Source organism: Oncorhynchus kisutch, linkage group LG11 (genome assembly GCF_002021735.2).
Source record: "Oncorhynchus kisutch isolate 150728-3 linkage group LG11, Okis_V2, whole genome shotgun sequence".
NCBI classification, from domain to species: Eukaryota; Metazoa; Chordata; class Actinopteri; order Salmoniformes; family Salmonidae; genus Oncorhynchus; species Oncorhynchus kisutch.
In genome coordinates this window covers 71,094,666-71,109,910 of record NC_034184.2, presented here as the reverse complement: position 1 = coordinate 71,109,910, position 15,245 = coordinate 71,094,666, and the positions used below count along the sequence as shown (strand labels likewise).

General features: G+C 42.5%; 1 protein-coding gene across 1 annotated transcript in view; it reads left to right on the top strand.

Annotated features, from left to right (window-relative positions):
* The window catches only part of dnah5l (dynein, axonemal, heavy chain 5 like), a 114,294-nt gene extending 99,053 nt beyond the window's left edge, over nt 1–15,241 (top strand). Inside the window, exons 61-77 of the mRNA XM_020494398.2 lie at nt 2,251–2,469; nt 2,558–2,734; nt 2,935–3,129; nt 3,318–3,473; nt 3,798–3,980; nt 4,235–4,405; nt 4,602–4,980; nt 5,952–6,223; nt 9,372–9,536; nt 9,665–9,932; nt 10,055–10,176; nt 11,569–11,916; nt 12,116–12,304; nt 12,456–12,588; nt 12,826–13,034; nt 14,267–14,488; nt 14,773–15,241. Coding sequence (XP_020349987.1) covers nt 2,251–2,469; nt 2,558–2,734; nt 2,935–3,129; nt 3,318–3,473; nt 3,798–3,980; nt 4,235–4,405; nt 4,602–4,980; nt 5,952–6,223; nt 9,372–9,536; nt 9,665–9,932; nt 10,055–10,176; nt 11,569–11,916; nt 12,116–12,304; nt 12,456–12,588; nt 12,826–13,034; nt 14,267–14,488; nt 14,773–14,991 — 3,627 coding nt within the window. The 3' untranslated portion in view covers nt 14,992–15,241. The remainder of the gene's footprint in view (nt 1–2,250; nt 2,470–2,557; nt 2,735–2,934; nt 3,130–3,317; nt 3,474–3,797; nt 3,981–4,234; nt 4,406–4,601; nt 4,981–5,951; nt 6,224–9,371; nt 9,537–9,664; nt 9,933–10,054; nt 10,177–11,568; nt 11,917–12,115; nt 12,305–12,455; nt 12,589–12,825; nt 13,035–14,266; nt 14,489–14,772) is intronic.
* Nucleotides 15,242–15,245: the final 4 nt, after the last annotated feature.

The window sequence follows — 15,245 nt, the reverse complement described above, 5'->3', positions numbered from 1 at the left end:
AACCATGGACCCTTCTTTGAAGGGAATATACTGTATACTTATGAACCAAAAGTAGGTTGAGAAAGATTTGACCCTGGTCTTTAACTTCTTGCGTCGAGCAATCCCGTATCCGGGAGCGTAATCATAGCCTCAAGCTCATTACCATAACGCAACGTTAACTATTCATGAAAATCTCAAATTAAATGAAATATATATATTGGCTCACAAGCTTAGCCTTTTGTTAACAACACTGTCATCTCAGATTTTTAAAATATGCTTTTCAACCATAGCTACACAAGCATTTGTGTAAGAGTATTGATAGCTAGCATAGCATTAAGCCTAGCATTCAGCAGGCAACATTTTCACAAAAACAAGAAAAGCATTCAAATAAAATCATTTACCTTTGAAGAACTTAGGATGTTTTCAATGTGGAGACTCTCAGTTAGATAGTAAATGTTCAGTTTTTCCAAAAATATTATTTGTGTAGGAGAAATCGCTCCGTTTTGTTCATCATGTTTGGCTAAGAAAAAAACCCGAAAATTCAGTCATTACAACGCCAAACTTTATTCCAAATTATCTCCATAATATCGACAGAAACATGGCAAACGTTTTTTAGAATCAATCCTCAAGGTGTTTTTCACATATCTATTCGATGATAAATCATTCGTGGCAGTTTGGTTTCTCCTCTGAACCAAATGTAAAAATGCACGCAGCTGGAGATTACGCAATCATTTCGGCGGAGGACACCAAGCGGGCACCTGGTAAATGTAGTCTCTTATGGTCAATCTTACAATGATATGCCTACAAATACGTCACAATGCTTTAGACACCTTGGGGAAACGACAGAAAGTGTAGGCTCATTCCTGGCGCATTCACAGCCATATAAGGTGACATTGGAACACAGCGCCTTCAAAATCTGGGGCATTTCCTGTTTGAAATTTCATCTTGGTTTCGCCTGTAGCATCAGTTCTGTGGCACTCGCAGATAATATCTTTGCAGTTTTGGAAACGTCAGAGTGTTTTCTTTCCAAAGCTGTCAATTATATGCATAGTCGAGCATCTTTTCGTGACAAAATATCTTGTTTAAAACGGGAACGTTTTTTTATCCAAAAATTAAAAGAGCGCCCCCTATATCGAAGAAGTTAACATTGTGTTGGCCCACTGACCCAAAGCCTAGGCATTAGTTCAGGGAGTTAACACAATTATGTACACTACCGTTCAGAAGTTTGGGGTCAACTAGAAATGTCCTTGTTTTTGAAAGAAAAGCATAAAAATTTGTCCATTTTACCTTTATTTAACTAGGCAAGTCAGTTAAGAACAAATTCTTATTTTCAATGACGGCCTAGGAACAGTGGGTTAACTGCCTGTTCAGGGGCAGGACGACATATTTGTACCTTGTCAGCTCTGGGATTTGAACTTGCAACCTTCTGGTTACTAGTCCAACGCTTTAAACACTCCGCTACCCTGCCACCCCATCAATATAACATCAAATTGATCAGAAATACATTGTAGAAACGTTAAAACGGCAGAGTAAATATCTACATAGGCGTACAGTTGTGCACCGGGGCCTCCCACTCCTCTTTATATTCTGGTTAGAGCCAGTTTGCGCTGTTCTGTGAAGGGAGTAGTACACAGCATTGAACGAGATCTTCAGTTTCTAGGCAATTTCTCACAAGGAATAGCCTTCATTTCGTTTTGAGTCTGTAATCGAACCCACAAATGCTGATGCTCCAGATACTCAATTAGTCTAAAGCAGTTTTACTGCTTCTTTAATCAGAACAACAGTTTTCATCTGTGCTAACATTTTTGCAAAATGTTTTTCTAATGATCAATTAGCCTTTTATAATGATAAACTTGGATTAGCTAACACAACGTGACATTGAAACACAGGAGTGATGGTTGCTGATAATGGGCCTCTGTACGCCTATGTAGATATTCCATAAAAAAATCAGCTGTTTCCAGCAACAATAGTCATTTACGACATTAACAATGATTTATTTACTGTATTTCCGATCAATTTGATGTTATTTGTACGGAGAAAAAAATGTGCTTTTCTTTCGAAAACAAGGACATTTCTAAGTGACCTCACATTACACCTCACCCCCCCTTGACTGGCTGGGTAAAAACCCAGGTTTTCTGCACACTACTGTGCAAGTTTGTGTTAGCCCACTGAGTTACATACAGCCTAGTCATTAGCTCAGGGAGCTGACGCAAGTCCTCAGTTCTCAAACAAGGTTACTCACCAAACCAATTATTTTAAATATGTCCCCAGGCCAACCTGACCCTGCAGGAGGCCCGACTTGGTGTGGCCCAGGGGGAGTTGTCCCGGGCCCAGGAGCAGCTAGACGCTAAGCAGCGGGAGCTGGATGAGGTGCAGGCGCTCTATGACGCCGCCATGAGGGAGAAGCAGACCCTAATGGACGACGCCACGGTCTGCCGACGCAAGATGGCCAACGCCACCGCACTAATCGACGGGCTTGGTGGTGAGAAGGTGAGGAGCTTTAGCCAACTCCTCAAACTGTCATGCCATATTGTTGTTGACATCTCCATGCGTCTATCTTGTTGTGTTTGTCTGTCAGATCCGCTGGACCGAGAGCAGTGCCCTGTTCCAGACTCAGATCAGACACCTGGTTGGGGACGTGTTGCTGGCTACTGGCTTCCTGTCCTACGCTGGTCCCTTTAACCAGGAATACCGCAACCTACTGCTACAGCTCTGGAGAAAGGAGATGAGCAGCCACCACATCCCCTACAGTGATGTAAGACTCAGCTACACTCTTCACTGTTCTTGTCCCATTTGTCCATATAGATACAAGGTCTTAACTTTGTAAAAATGATGTTAGTAAATAGTCACTACATTTGATATTATCATTGGACAAAATTATCACATTGAGCTGATTTAGTTGTGCTGTTTGAGACCATACTGGAATTGACCTTGAATTGACCATAACTGCTGTAGGAGCTGAATGTGATCAGTATGCTGGTGGACAATGCCACTGTGGGGGAGTGGAACCTTCAGGGCCTACCCAATGACGACCTGTCCATCCAGAATGGCATTATCGTCACGAAGGCCTCACGCTACCCCCTCCTCATCGACCCACAAGGCCAGGGAAAGATCTGGATCAAGAACCGTGAGAAGGATAGGGAGCTAGAGGTAACGAGGACCGAGTAGCTACAGTTATCTCACCCATAAAAAGTCAATCTGTATGAGATAAATTTCTGGAGAAACACATTTCTTTAATCCAAATGAACTTGACCCTACGTGTTTTGTATAAAACAATAAAAATAAACCATGAAGTGAACATAAGTGTTTATTACCATCTCTGTTACTGACTGTTTCAGGTGACATGTTTGAACCACAAGTACTTCCGCTCCCACCTGGAGGACAGCATGTCTCTGGGCCGCCCCCTACTGATCGAGGACGTAGGAGAGGAGCTAGACCCTGCTCTGGACAACATTCTGGAGAAGAACTTCATCAAGTCTGGCTCCACGTATAAAGTAATATATTGCTTTTTGTCATCAATGTAGATGTATGGGGTTTGTGCTGTCTTGGAGTTAAACGTCTTGGAGTCATGTTTGTGCTTGCACAGCTCATAGTTTGCAAATACTATTTGATAGATAATTATAATAGTGCCTGGAAAACTGTAATTTTTTCTCTAGTTTCAACCCCCTTTTGTTTTATTAAGCTCTATGGGGGATATGAACGTAATCGTTTTTAATATTGGCTCCAAGATGCCTGTGCTATGACAAGAAGCCTCCGACTCTCTGTTGCCATTTCATAGACTATCTCTTCCAGCCCTCTGTTGCCTGTCCTGTCCCTAGGTGAAGGTAGGAGACAAAGAGGTGGATGTGATGAAGGAGTTCACCCTCTATATCACCACTAAGCTGGCTAACCCGGCCTACACCCCTGAGATCAGTGCTAAGACTGCTGTGGTGGACTTCACTGTCACTCTCAAAGGCCTGGAGGACCAGCTGCTTGGCCGGGTCATCCAAATAGAGAAACAGGTACAGGGATCCCATTTATGCAGTATACCTATAGAGTACATAACTGGGGATGCCATTCATATTGTTTGGGTAAAGCTAGTCAAATACAGATGTCAGTCACACAGAGTTTATACAGAGTTTCAAGAAATACAAGTACCTCCTTGCTCTTACAAGACATGCTTATTTCTCTCTGTCTGTGTGTGTTTCTGTCTCTCTCTCTCTCTCTCTCTCTCTCTCTCTCTCTCTCTCTCTCTCTCTCTCTCTCTCGCTCTCAGGAGCTGGAGTCGGAACGTGTGAAGCTCTTAGAAGAAGTGACTTCTAACAAGAGGAAGATGCAGGAGCTGGAGGATAACCTCCTGTACAGACTGACCAGCACTGAGGGCTCTCTGGTGGAGGACGAGTCCCTTATAGAGGTCCTGAGAGTCACCAAGACCACAGCAGAGGAGGTATCTGTGTGTTTGGACTGTGTGCATGATTTCTTTCCAATGATGATGTATGAAAGAGATTAATGCATGCAAGGGCATACTTTTTTTCATACGTTTTTAGATATACCTATATGTATTTCCACTATATGTATTGATTTAAATGTTCTCAGATTTGTGACACAGTAGTCCAACATTGTACTTGAAATGTTCCCAATAGGTGAGTGAGAAGCTGAAGGTGGCAGCCGATACAGAGGTGAAGATCAATCTGGCCAGGGAGGAGTACCGTCCGGTGGCCACACGGGGCAGCATACTCTACTTCCTCATAGTGGAGATGAGCCTGGTCAACATCATGTACCAGACCTCTCTCCGCCAGTTCCTGGGCATCTTTGACTCGTCCATGGAGAAATCCACCAAGTCCCAAATCACCTCTAAAAGGATCCTCAACATCATTGAGTTTCTGACCTACCAGGCATTTCGATATACAGCTAGAGGCCTGTATGAGGATCACAAGTTCCTCTTCACCCTCCTGCTGGCCCTGAAGGTCGACCTGCAGGCCAGGAACATCTCCCACAGCGACTTTCAAACCTTCATCAAAGGTTTGGCTAGTTACATTCATATTTTCCATTGCAACTTTCAGACCTTTATCACATTAACATTGGATTGTTTCAGTACCTCCTGATTTGTTATGAATGTGGCTGATGTTTTAATTAGGTTATGATAAGACTGAACACATGACCTGGCCAGGATAAACTGTGAGGCCTAACTGTAGCCTAGAGCCTATATTTTCCTGGTAACCTATCTGCGATTTAAAAAAAGACCATTTCAACATAACCCTTCAATTAATATCAGTCATTACCAATCACAGATACTTATATCAATGTGTCTTTTAACAACGAAAAGAGTGACACCCATCACTTTGCTCTTATCACCCATGTAGGGTATCTCATAGTGTGTCTCACATGCTACTTGGCCCACCCACAAGGGGGGTAACTGAATAGCCCAGCCCTAGTTCAGCTTACATCACACTGCTGACTGTATGCATCCAGATCTATTTTAGCCCCCTGAATTCCCCCTCTCACACACCAATGGTATTAGGACCTTCTTTGACTGCTGTAATGTACATCAAGCTATGTATTTGGAAGAACTCTTTGTTTTCACTTATTGTATTTGCATACAGTTCCTCTTATGTCCAATATTGACTAGTTTTTAACCTTTACAGTAAAGAGAATTGTTATCTGTCAAGCATCCATCTTAAAATGAAGCCAGTATTCCCTAAGCAAACCCTCTGAGTTTAATGCGCTTCTTAACCCTCAACCCCACTTAGATTTGTGTAAATTGAGATGTGAGATTTGTTACAAATCGGCAGTGCGTCGTCATATGGGAAGCTTAATAATTCTCACTTTCTCTCTCTTACATTTGTTGCCGTTATTCAATTCAATCATTATTGAACCATGAGTAGTAAGGATATTAACTGTGCACCATGCATTACAGAATATCCTACACATATTTAGAACTTCAAATGAGTGTATAGTTATACACATGTGGAATATATCTCCTCCTCTCCTAGGAGGTGCAGCCCTGGACCTGAACTCTGTGGAGCCCAAGCCGCGGCGCTGGATCCTGGACATAACGTGGCTGAACCTGGTTCAGCTGTCCAACGTGCACCCCTTCACCCAGCTGCTGACCCAGGTCACCCACAACGACCGCTCCTGGAGGGCCTGGTTTGACGAGCCTGCCCCCGAGGAGGCCCCGGTGCCTGACGGATACGACAGCATGCTGGACACATTCAGGAAGTTATTGTTGATCAGGAGCTGGTGCCCCGATCGGACCATTGCGCAGGTGGGTGAGCCTATCTGTTGTTATTTAGACCTCACGTACGAATTGGGTCAGTATCTGCTCAGTCAACATTTCCTGTGCTATCAGCAACAATATATTTTTGTTTCAACAGAAAAAATGCACATCAGTGTATTTTCAAGATACTAGTTTGTATTTACCCCTTGAATAAAATGTAATTTCCCACATACAGCAAAAGCTTTTGACCCAGAACAACCCAAACGTTATGAATCTTTCCTTGAGTCTGGATGGTACCTTTAATATTTTTATGCAGGCACAGTGCTCTAGAAATAAAGGTGGCAGGTAGCCTAGCAGTGAAGAGCTTTGAGCTAGTGACAGAAAGATCACTGGTTCAAATCACAGAGCCGACTCTGTAAAAAATCTGTCGATGTTCCCTTGAGCAAGGCACTTCATCCTAATTGCTTCTGTAAGTCGCTCTGGATAAGAGCATCTGCTAAAAGACAAAAATGTAAAATCAACATGCTGCCCTCAAACTTGTCATACCATTCAAGAGCAAATTACCTTTTTTTCAAATCTAAATTAAGACTTGCTGAGTGATGTAATTTGACAAGTTCATTTACTTAGTAACCGTGGAAACTCTGGGGAAGACGGTGAGAGAGAGAGAAAGGCACAGGTGTACTGTAATCATTTGCAAATGCGTACGTTACAGACAAGCGTGTCCCCTTTCAGTTCTGACTTGGGAGGGAACTATAAAAAGCCTCTCTGAAATGAGCGAACAGCTGACAGTCCGCATAGCCAGCAATTACCCATTCAAATCCACCATCTCTCCTTCTCGACCAAACCATTGCCAAGTTACACAAACCAGACTGTGTAGGGTGGGTCCAAATCCTTCAAACACTGAGTAAATGTTATGTTTGACTGAAGAAACAAGACAAAGAACTGTTGATGGTACGATGCCTAGTTTTACATCAGTTAACCAAAGTGAATACATTTTATCCTAATTTAATATCAGCTAAATATAATGGCTTCGAAAATATTTCAACAAGTTCCAAATGAATTTGGCACTAAGTATGCAGGAACTCTATTAAAATAGGCATAGAAGTAGGGTTAGGGTGTGGTACTTTCCCACTTTTGGACAGCCGGAGGAGCTAAGGCACTGAATTCCCTTGTCAAATCTGATCTGAGGTCTCCACTTTAGAAATGCTACCCACATGTACGTACTAAGGGGAGGCAGCTATTACATTTTGACACGCATGACAGGTGGAAACTGAGTTTGAGGCCCTTTGCCAAATATCTACTAAGCTAGGACCAGTGGTGTAAAGTACTTAAGTAAAAATACTTTCAAGTACTACTTAAGTAGGTTTTTTGGGGATTTGTACTTTACTTTACAATTTTTTATTTTGGACAACTTTTGCTTCTGTCACTCCCTGACCTTAGAGATCCTTATTATTCTCTATGTTTGGTTAGGTCAGGGTGTGAAACGGGTGTGAAATTCTATGTTTTCTGTTTCTTTTGTTTTTGGCCGAGTGTGGTTCCCAATCAGAGGCAGCTGTCTATCGTTGTCTCTGATTGGGAATCATACTTAGGCAGCCTGTTTTCCACCTGAGTTTGTGCGATCTTGTTTTCTGTTTAGTTACTGTTGCCTGACAGAACTGTGCGTGTTCGATTTTGTTATTTTGTTTGAGTGTTTTTAAAATTTAAATCATGAACACTTTCCACACTTAGGTCTACTCTTTCTACCACCAACGAGAGCCGTTACAGCTTCACTACATTCCTAAAGAAAATAATGCACTATTTACTCCATACATTTTCCCTGGCACCTAAAAGTACTCCTTACATTTTGAATGCTTAGCAGGACAGGAAAATGGTCCAATTCCCACACTTATCAAGAGAACATCCCTGTTCATCTACTGCCTCTGATCTGGTGGACTCACTATAGTGTTGGAGTGTGCCCCTGGCTATCTGTAATTTAGAAAACAAGAAAATTATGATATCTGGTTTGCTTATAAGGAATTTGAAATGATTTATACTTTTACTTTTTATACTTACTTACGTACATTTTAACAGTTACATTTACCTTTGATACTTAAGTATATTTAAAACCAAATACTTTTAGACTTTTACTTAAGTAGGTTTTTACTGGGTGACTTTCACTTTAACTTGAGTCATTTTGTATTAACATATCTTTACTTTTACTCAAGTATGACAATTTGGTGCTTTTTCCACAACTGGCTAGGACTATTCCACAAACCTACAGGGTGATTCCATGCCAACGTAGCCCCAAAATAGTGTTTGTATCTCAGATTGTTCTGGCAATTCTTACATAGAAACTTCATAGGGCGGGAAGGATGCTTGACATGCTTTTTACATTTGTATCACAAACCATTTTTGAGAAAATCATGATGAAAGTGGCCATTTTTGGCCTTTTTAGACCTAAAATGCCCTCTTCAGATACCATATATATTTTTGACCTACGCTGGCGTGGAATCACACTACATGCTCCTGGAAGTGGAGTGACAGTTGGTAAGACCGTGGCTGCGGTGATAGTAATGGCAAGGTTGTGGGTTGAAGGGATCACATGCACTGAACACAAATGTATGCACTCAATGTAATATACAGTACATTGTGCTGTAAACAAACATTTTCCACACTCAATTGAAAACAAATGTTTTGTTCTCCAGACATGTTTCTTCTCCTTTGGGCAGTGTGGTGTTGAATACTACCTGTCTATGTCTCTTCAGCCAACGCATTTCTAATCATCGCAATTAATAGAATGCGACTCACTTTTAAAGGAAGAACCACTGTACAGTACTGCTCTCTATGCTCCTAGGCTGCAGATCCTCTGTGCAACGTGTCAATGATTCTGCTTTACGTTATTGCTATGTGATCCGAATAAAATCATTTCCCCATTGGCCATATAATTATCACCCTGCAATATAAACTTTTCACAAATAATAATAGGTGGATTCAAACATGTAGATTTTTAATTCATAGTTCTCTGTCATCTTCGAACCCAGGTTGATCCACCAAATGTTGCCTCTTCAATAATGACAAAATGAAAACCTTCAATAAAGCCATAGATTTATCTAAAGCAGTATCCAAAGCTAATGAACCGTGTTGAAAATCCTCAGCGGCAGTGGTATAGCCTGTGTTCTCCACATTAGCTGGTGAATCCCTTTGGTTTTTGTTCCAGGCACGGCATTACATCGCTGAGTCGCTGGGGCCTAAGTATGCCGAGGGGGTCATTCTGGACATGGAGTCTATGTGGGCGGAGAGTGACAAGAGGACTCCCATGGTGTGCTTCCTGTCTATGGGCTCCGACCCCACAGAGAACATAGAGAGGCTTGCAAAAGCAAAGGTAACTTTAGTGGCAAGTTTCTCAGACCTAGATTAAGCCTAGTCCTAGACTAAAAAGCACGATGCAGCTGTTTTCTACTGTATGTATTTGACTGTTTTGCTGATGTTGTGTCCGGCGTGTACCTGTAGGGAGCACCATGCAGACCCATCTCCATGGGGCAGGGCCAGGAAGTGCATGCTCGCAGGTTATTGGCCAACAGTATGGCTGACGGAGGTTGGCTCCTCCTCCAGAACTGCCACCTGGGCCTGGACTTCCTGGATGAGCTGCTGGAGTCGGTCACCAACACCGAAAACATCCACAGTGGTTGTAGGGTGTGGCTGACCACCGAGGTCCACCCCAAGTTCCCCATCAACTTCCTGCAGTCATCCATCAAGTTCACCAATGAGCCTCCTCAAGGTACATGTAAACCACTTCTTCTGTGTTCATTTTCATAATCTGGATTGATGAACATGGCATATACAGTATCTTCGTATTATTAATTGTGTCATACCAGATTTGTGCTCTTATGTTGTGTCCAGGTATGAAAGCAGGGTTGAAAAGGACCTACAACGGTGTGACTCAGGAGATGCTGGAGATTACTAACCTGCCTCAGTGGAGACCTCTGTTATACGCTGTGGCCTTCCTCCACACTACTGTTCAGGTCTGACTGAACAACATAATTTCAAACCTGATTCACCCCCGTATCATACCCCGTATCATAATCCCATATCCCCATATCACACCATCATATTAAATACCCATATCCCCAATGGCTGTTGCTTCTCTAACATTTTCAGCGTTCACATCAATAACAGTCTTTCCATCTACTGTTCCATGTTTTCCTTCCCTTTTCTCTGGTTATTACTAGTACTCTGCCTCTGTATTTCTCTGGTTATTACTAGTGCTCTGCCTCTGTATTTCTCTGGTTATTACTAGTACTCTGCCTCTGTATTTCTCTGGTTATTACTAGTACTCTGCCTCTGTATTTCTCTGGTTATTACTAGTACTCTGCCTCTGTATTTCTCTGGTTATTACTAGTACTCTGCCTCTGTATTTCTCTGGTTATTACTAGTACTCTGCCTCTGTATTTCTCTGGTTATTACTAGTACTCTGCCTCTGTATTTCTCTGGTTATTACTAGTACTCTGCCTCTGTATTTCTCTGGTTATTACTAGTACTCTGCCTCTGTATTTCTCTGGTTATTACTAGTACTCTGCCTCTGTATTTCTCTGGTTATTACTAGTACTCTGCCTCTGTATTTCTCTGGTTATTACTAGTAGTCTGCCTCTGTATTTCTCTGGTTCTTGCTAGTGCTCTGCCTCAGTATTTCTCTGGTTATTACTAGTACTCTGCCTCTGTATTTCTCTGGTTATTATTAGTACTCTGCCTCTGTATTTATCTGGTTATTACTAGTACTCTGCCTCTGTATTTCTCTGGTTATTACTAGTACTCTGCCTCTGTATTTCTCTGGTTATTACTAGTACTCTGCCTCTGTATTTCTCTGGTTATTACAAGTACTCTGCCTCTGTATTTCTCTGGTTATTACTAGTACTCTGCCTCTGTATTTCTCTGGTTATTACTAGTACTCTGCCTCTGTATTTCTCTGGTTATTACTAGTACTCTGCCTCTGTATTTCTCTGGTTCTTGCTAGTGCTCTGCATCAGTATTTCTCTGGTTCTTGCTAGTGCTCTGCCTCAGTATTTCTCTGGTTCTTGCTAGTGCTCTGCCTCAGTATTTCTCTGGTTCTTGCTAGTGCTCTGCCTCAGTATTTCTCTGGTTCTTGCTAGTGCTCTGCCTCTGTATTTCACTGGGTCTTACTAGTACTCTGCCTCTGTACCTCTCTCTTTCCCCTCTGCAGGACAGGGAACCCTTTGAAAATCAGTAGGTCTACTGTGAAACGCTCACATTCTTTACATTACAATCTATGCTTTAACTCTACAGTTATTACTTATAATGATATTTTATCCAGTGAAAATAAATGAATGAATGGATGAACCAATGATGTCCATCAATCTCTCTATCAATCTCATGTGTGTTGGTTTTTCTCCATCCAGGAGAGGCGTAAGTTTGGCCCCCTGGGCTGGAACATCCCGTACGAGTTCAACCAGGCAGACTTCACCTCCAGCATGCAGTTTGTCCAGAACCACCTGGACGAGTTGGATGTGAAGCGTGGCGTCAACTGGAGCTGCCTGCGCTATATGCTGGGTGAGGTCCAATATGGCGGCCGCGTAACAGACGACCTGGACAAACACCTTCTCAACACCTTCACCCGCGTGTGGTTCAGCGAGAGCACATTCGCCGACAAGTTCTGTTTCTACAAGGGTTATACTATACCCAAAGCCAAGAATGTGCCGGATTACCTGCTCCACATTGAGACCCTGCCACTGGTTGACTCGCCAGAGGTAAGAGGGGGAGAGATGTTATTGGTGTGACATTAGTGCTACATCATTATTTTCTGCTTGCAGTTAGCAGACGGTTAATGTTAGACAGGTTTTGGTTATTTTTGAATAGGCTACTATCACACTGGAGCAACAAACATATTTTCCTCTACTCAAACATACAACACATACTGTATACTAATCACAGTTGTGTGACCAACAGGTGTTCGGTCTTCATCCTAATGCTGACATTACATACCAGACAAACATGGCCAACAAGATCCTAAGCACCATCATCAATATCCAACCCAAGGACAGTGGAGGAGGGGGTGGGGAGACAAGAGAGGCCACTGTCCAGAAACTGGCCAACGAGATGCTGGACAAGCTGCCACCAGACTACGTTCCACATGAGGTAACCAACCAGACATGGACAAGGTTGATTGTGTCAATCAAGGGTTGGCGTCAACAATTGTTATATCTTGGCTCTGTAAAGATACCATATGTACCACAGATCAGCTGAACAACTACATCAATAATAAGGTCCCCTCTACTTTGTGCTTCAGGTGAGAGCTCATCTTCAGAAAATGGGCCTTTTCCAGCCCATGAACATCTTTCTGCGGCAGGAGCTTGACCGCATGCAGCGAATTATAGGCTGTGTACGGAGTACCCTCACCGATCTGAAACTGGCCATTGATGGTAAGTCTCTAAAAAACACATATTGTAAATGCATACAGAGGTACTATGAAAAAGATCATCTGTAATAAAAACAACTTTCACACTGTACAGTGTAAATAGCATGGAAATACAATACATAGCTAGTTAGCAACTTTTGATAAGAAATTAGACAACATTTTTCTCTACTCCACAATCGAAGTGAGACATTTGAGTCTGGTTATAGGTTTCGAGTCCCCGAACTAAACTATCTACCATTAGGGACCATTATCATGTCAGAGGATTTGAGGGATGCCCTGGACAGCATGTATGACGCACGCATCCCCAAGCTGTGGCAGAAGATCAGCTGGGATTCTGCGACGCTGGGCTTCTGGTTCACGGAGCTACTGGAGAGGAACCAGCAGTTTTATACCTGGATCTCCAGTGGACGGCCCCACCAGTTCTGGCTCACTGGCTTCTTCAACCCACAGGTAGGATATACGTGACCGACCACTTTGATTCGGTCTTATGTAGCAGAATTTGAAATAGTGTTTTTTTACATTGGTTAAAAGCAGAGACACAGAGCTACAAAATTGTATATCATACACTGCATTTAAAGGAACAATGAAACAATGAACTTTGAAAGTTGATAAACTTTGAGAAAATGGCCTTTGAATGTTTTGGTACCTACTGGAGAGCTCTTCTTTGTCTACACCCCTTCAGCATCGTTCACACCCTCTTAAGTTTTAGCCCCACCCAACTCTTTAAGGGTTGATCTGAGTGTTCTATCCTAACAACGACAGTCAAGCACCCAAGCTAACTGGCAAACGTTGGCTAGCTACTTCAAGACACAAATGAGAGAACAGCTCACTGACTATTTTACTCACCCTAGCATAGCTGGTTAGGCTGTTTATATGTTATCCAGAGCGTTGGTGACTGCAACTGTGCTGCTGGCAACAATTTATGCTTTTTTGCCAACATTTCCTGACACCGGACATATTCAACTGGTGTTGAGCGTTCGTAAATTTGTCAGTTATTCTGCACTCTGGCATACTCAGACGAGAGTGCTCTGAAATCGGAGTAGTTAGCCAGAGTGAATTTACCAGCTACATCTATCAACAGTTGTCGCTGTGACATTCTATTGAAATGGTTACTTGCATGGAGTCCTTTGTTAAGACATGTAGCTAGCTAGCTGGGTAAACAATTAAACATAATCACAACTCATGACGTTACTACCCTGCATGAATCTGCAGGTAGCTAACCAACCAGGTTCAATGTTAGCTAGCTAACATTAGGCTCTAACTTGCAAAGCAAATAGCTCTGAGATACAAATAATAAGATCATACACGTAATGTTAGCTAGCGAGCCAGCCAGCTAACGTTAGCTAGCTAGCTAACAGTACACTTTTAAACTTAAAATGAAAACTACTTTACGTTCAAATGGCTCTCCTGTGAAGTAGTGACTCGCGACATATGCCTAGTTTCCTGACACGAGTCACATACTGCAAATGTACAAGCTCAGAGGTGGAGCAGACAAGGCAGTCGCACCAATGAAAATCTGGTTACAGTACTTCGTGTGGAACTTGTACTCTTTATGTATTACCTGGGAATAATGTATATTACGTTATGATATAAATGTTAGGATTTTAAATAGTATTCTTTTAAAGCACCCAGCAAAAATGTTTTCAAATTCATGTCATGATAAACTGTGTGGTTTGTCATAGGGCTTTCTGACTGCCATGAGGCAGGAGACCACGAGGATGAACCTGGCCAAAGGCTGGGCTCTGGACACTGTCGTCCTGCACAACGATGTCACCCGGATGATGAGGGAGGATGTCACAGCGCCGCCGCCAGACGACATGGGCGGAGTCTACATCTACGGACTCTTCCTGGATGGCGCAGGGTGGGACAAGAGAAACGCCAAACTCACAGAGTCACCTCCAAAGGTTAGCATATAGCATTATCAATATTTATGCTCATTATTATTTGCTTCTCTACGATCGATGGTAAAAACATTGAATGAACCAGACCTGGGTTCTGTCAACAACAACTAAATGTATATGATCATACCAATGAAATAGTCCCAAAAGTGAAAACTCTAAATTCAATTTCACCTTGATTAATTGTATTTGACATAATGTATTTGACCCAGGTCTGTAATGAATTTCTTTTGAGTCTGAAGTTGTTAGAAACAAGCCTTTTGAGTCTCACCCCCGTCTTTCACTTCCAGGTCCTTTTCACAGTCCTCCCTGTGGTCCACGTCTATGCTATCAGCACGTTGGCTTCCGATGCCAAGCGTCAGCAAGGGATAAGCCTGTACCCCTGTCCCGTGTATAAGAAACCCAGACGCACAGACCTCACCTTCATCTTCTCCCTGCTGCTGCGCACCTTCCAGTCCCCTGACCACTGGACTCTGAGGGGAGTGGCTCTGCTCTGTGACTGCAAATGAGTGGAAATTTCATTTCAAGTGGTAGCCATTTTAGTTTTGCAAAACATGTTTGTGTTGGCGGAGGAAGTGGATAGGTAGGGGTGCGTGTGTGAGTGAGTGTGTGAATGAGTGATTGTGTGTCTCAACCACATTCTGAATATGACAATGACGACAATGTGTGTGTTTATCTAATTCCAAGTGATTTCTCAGAATTACTATTTGTCTACGTAGTGCAAATTATTTGATTAATCAATAATGCTAGTATTTTGTGCAGC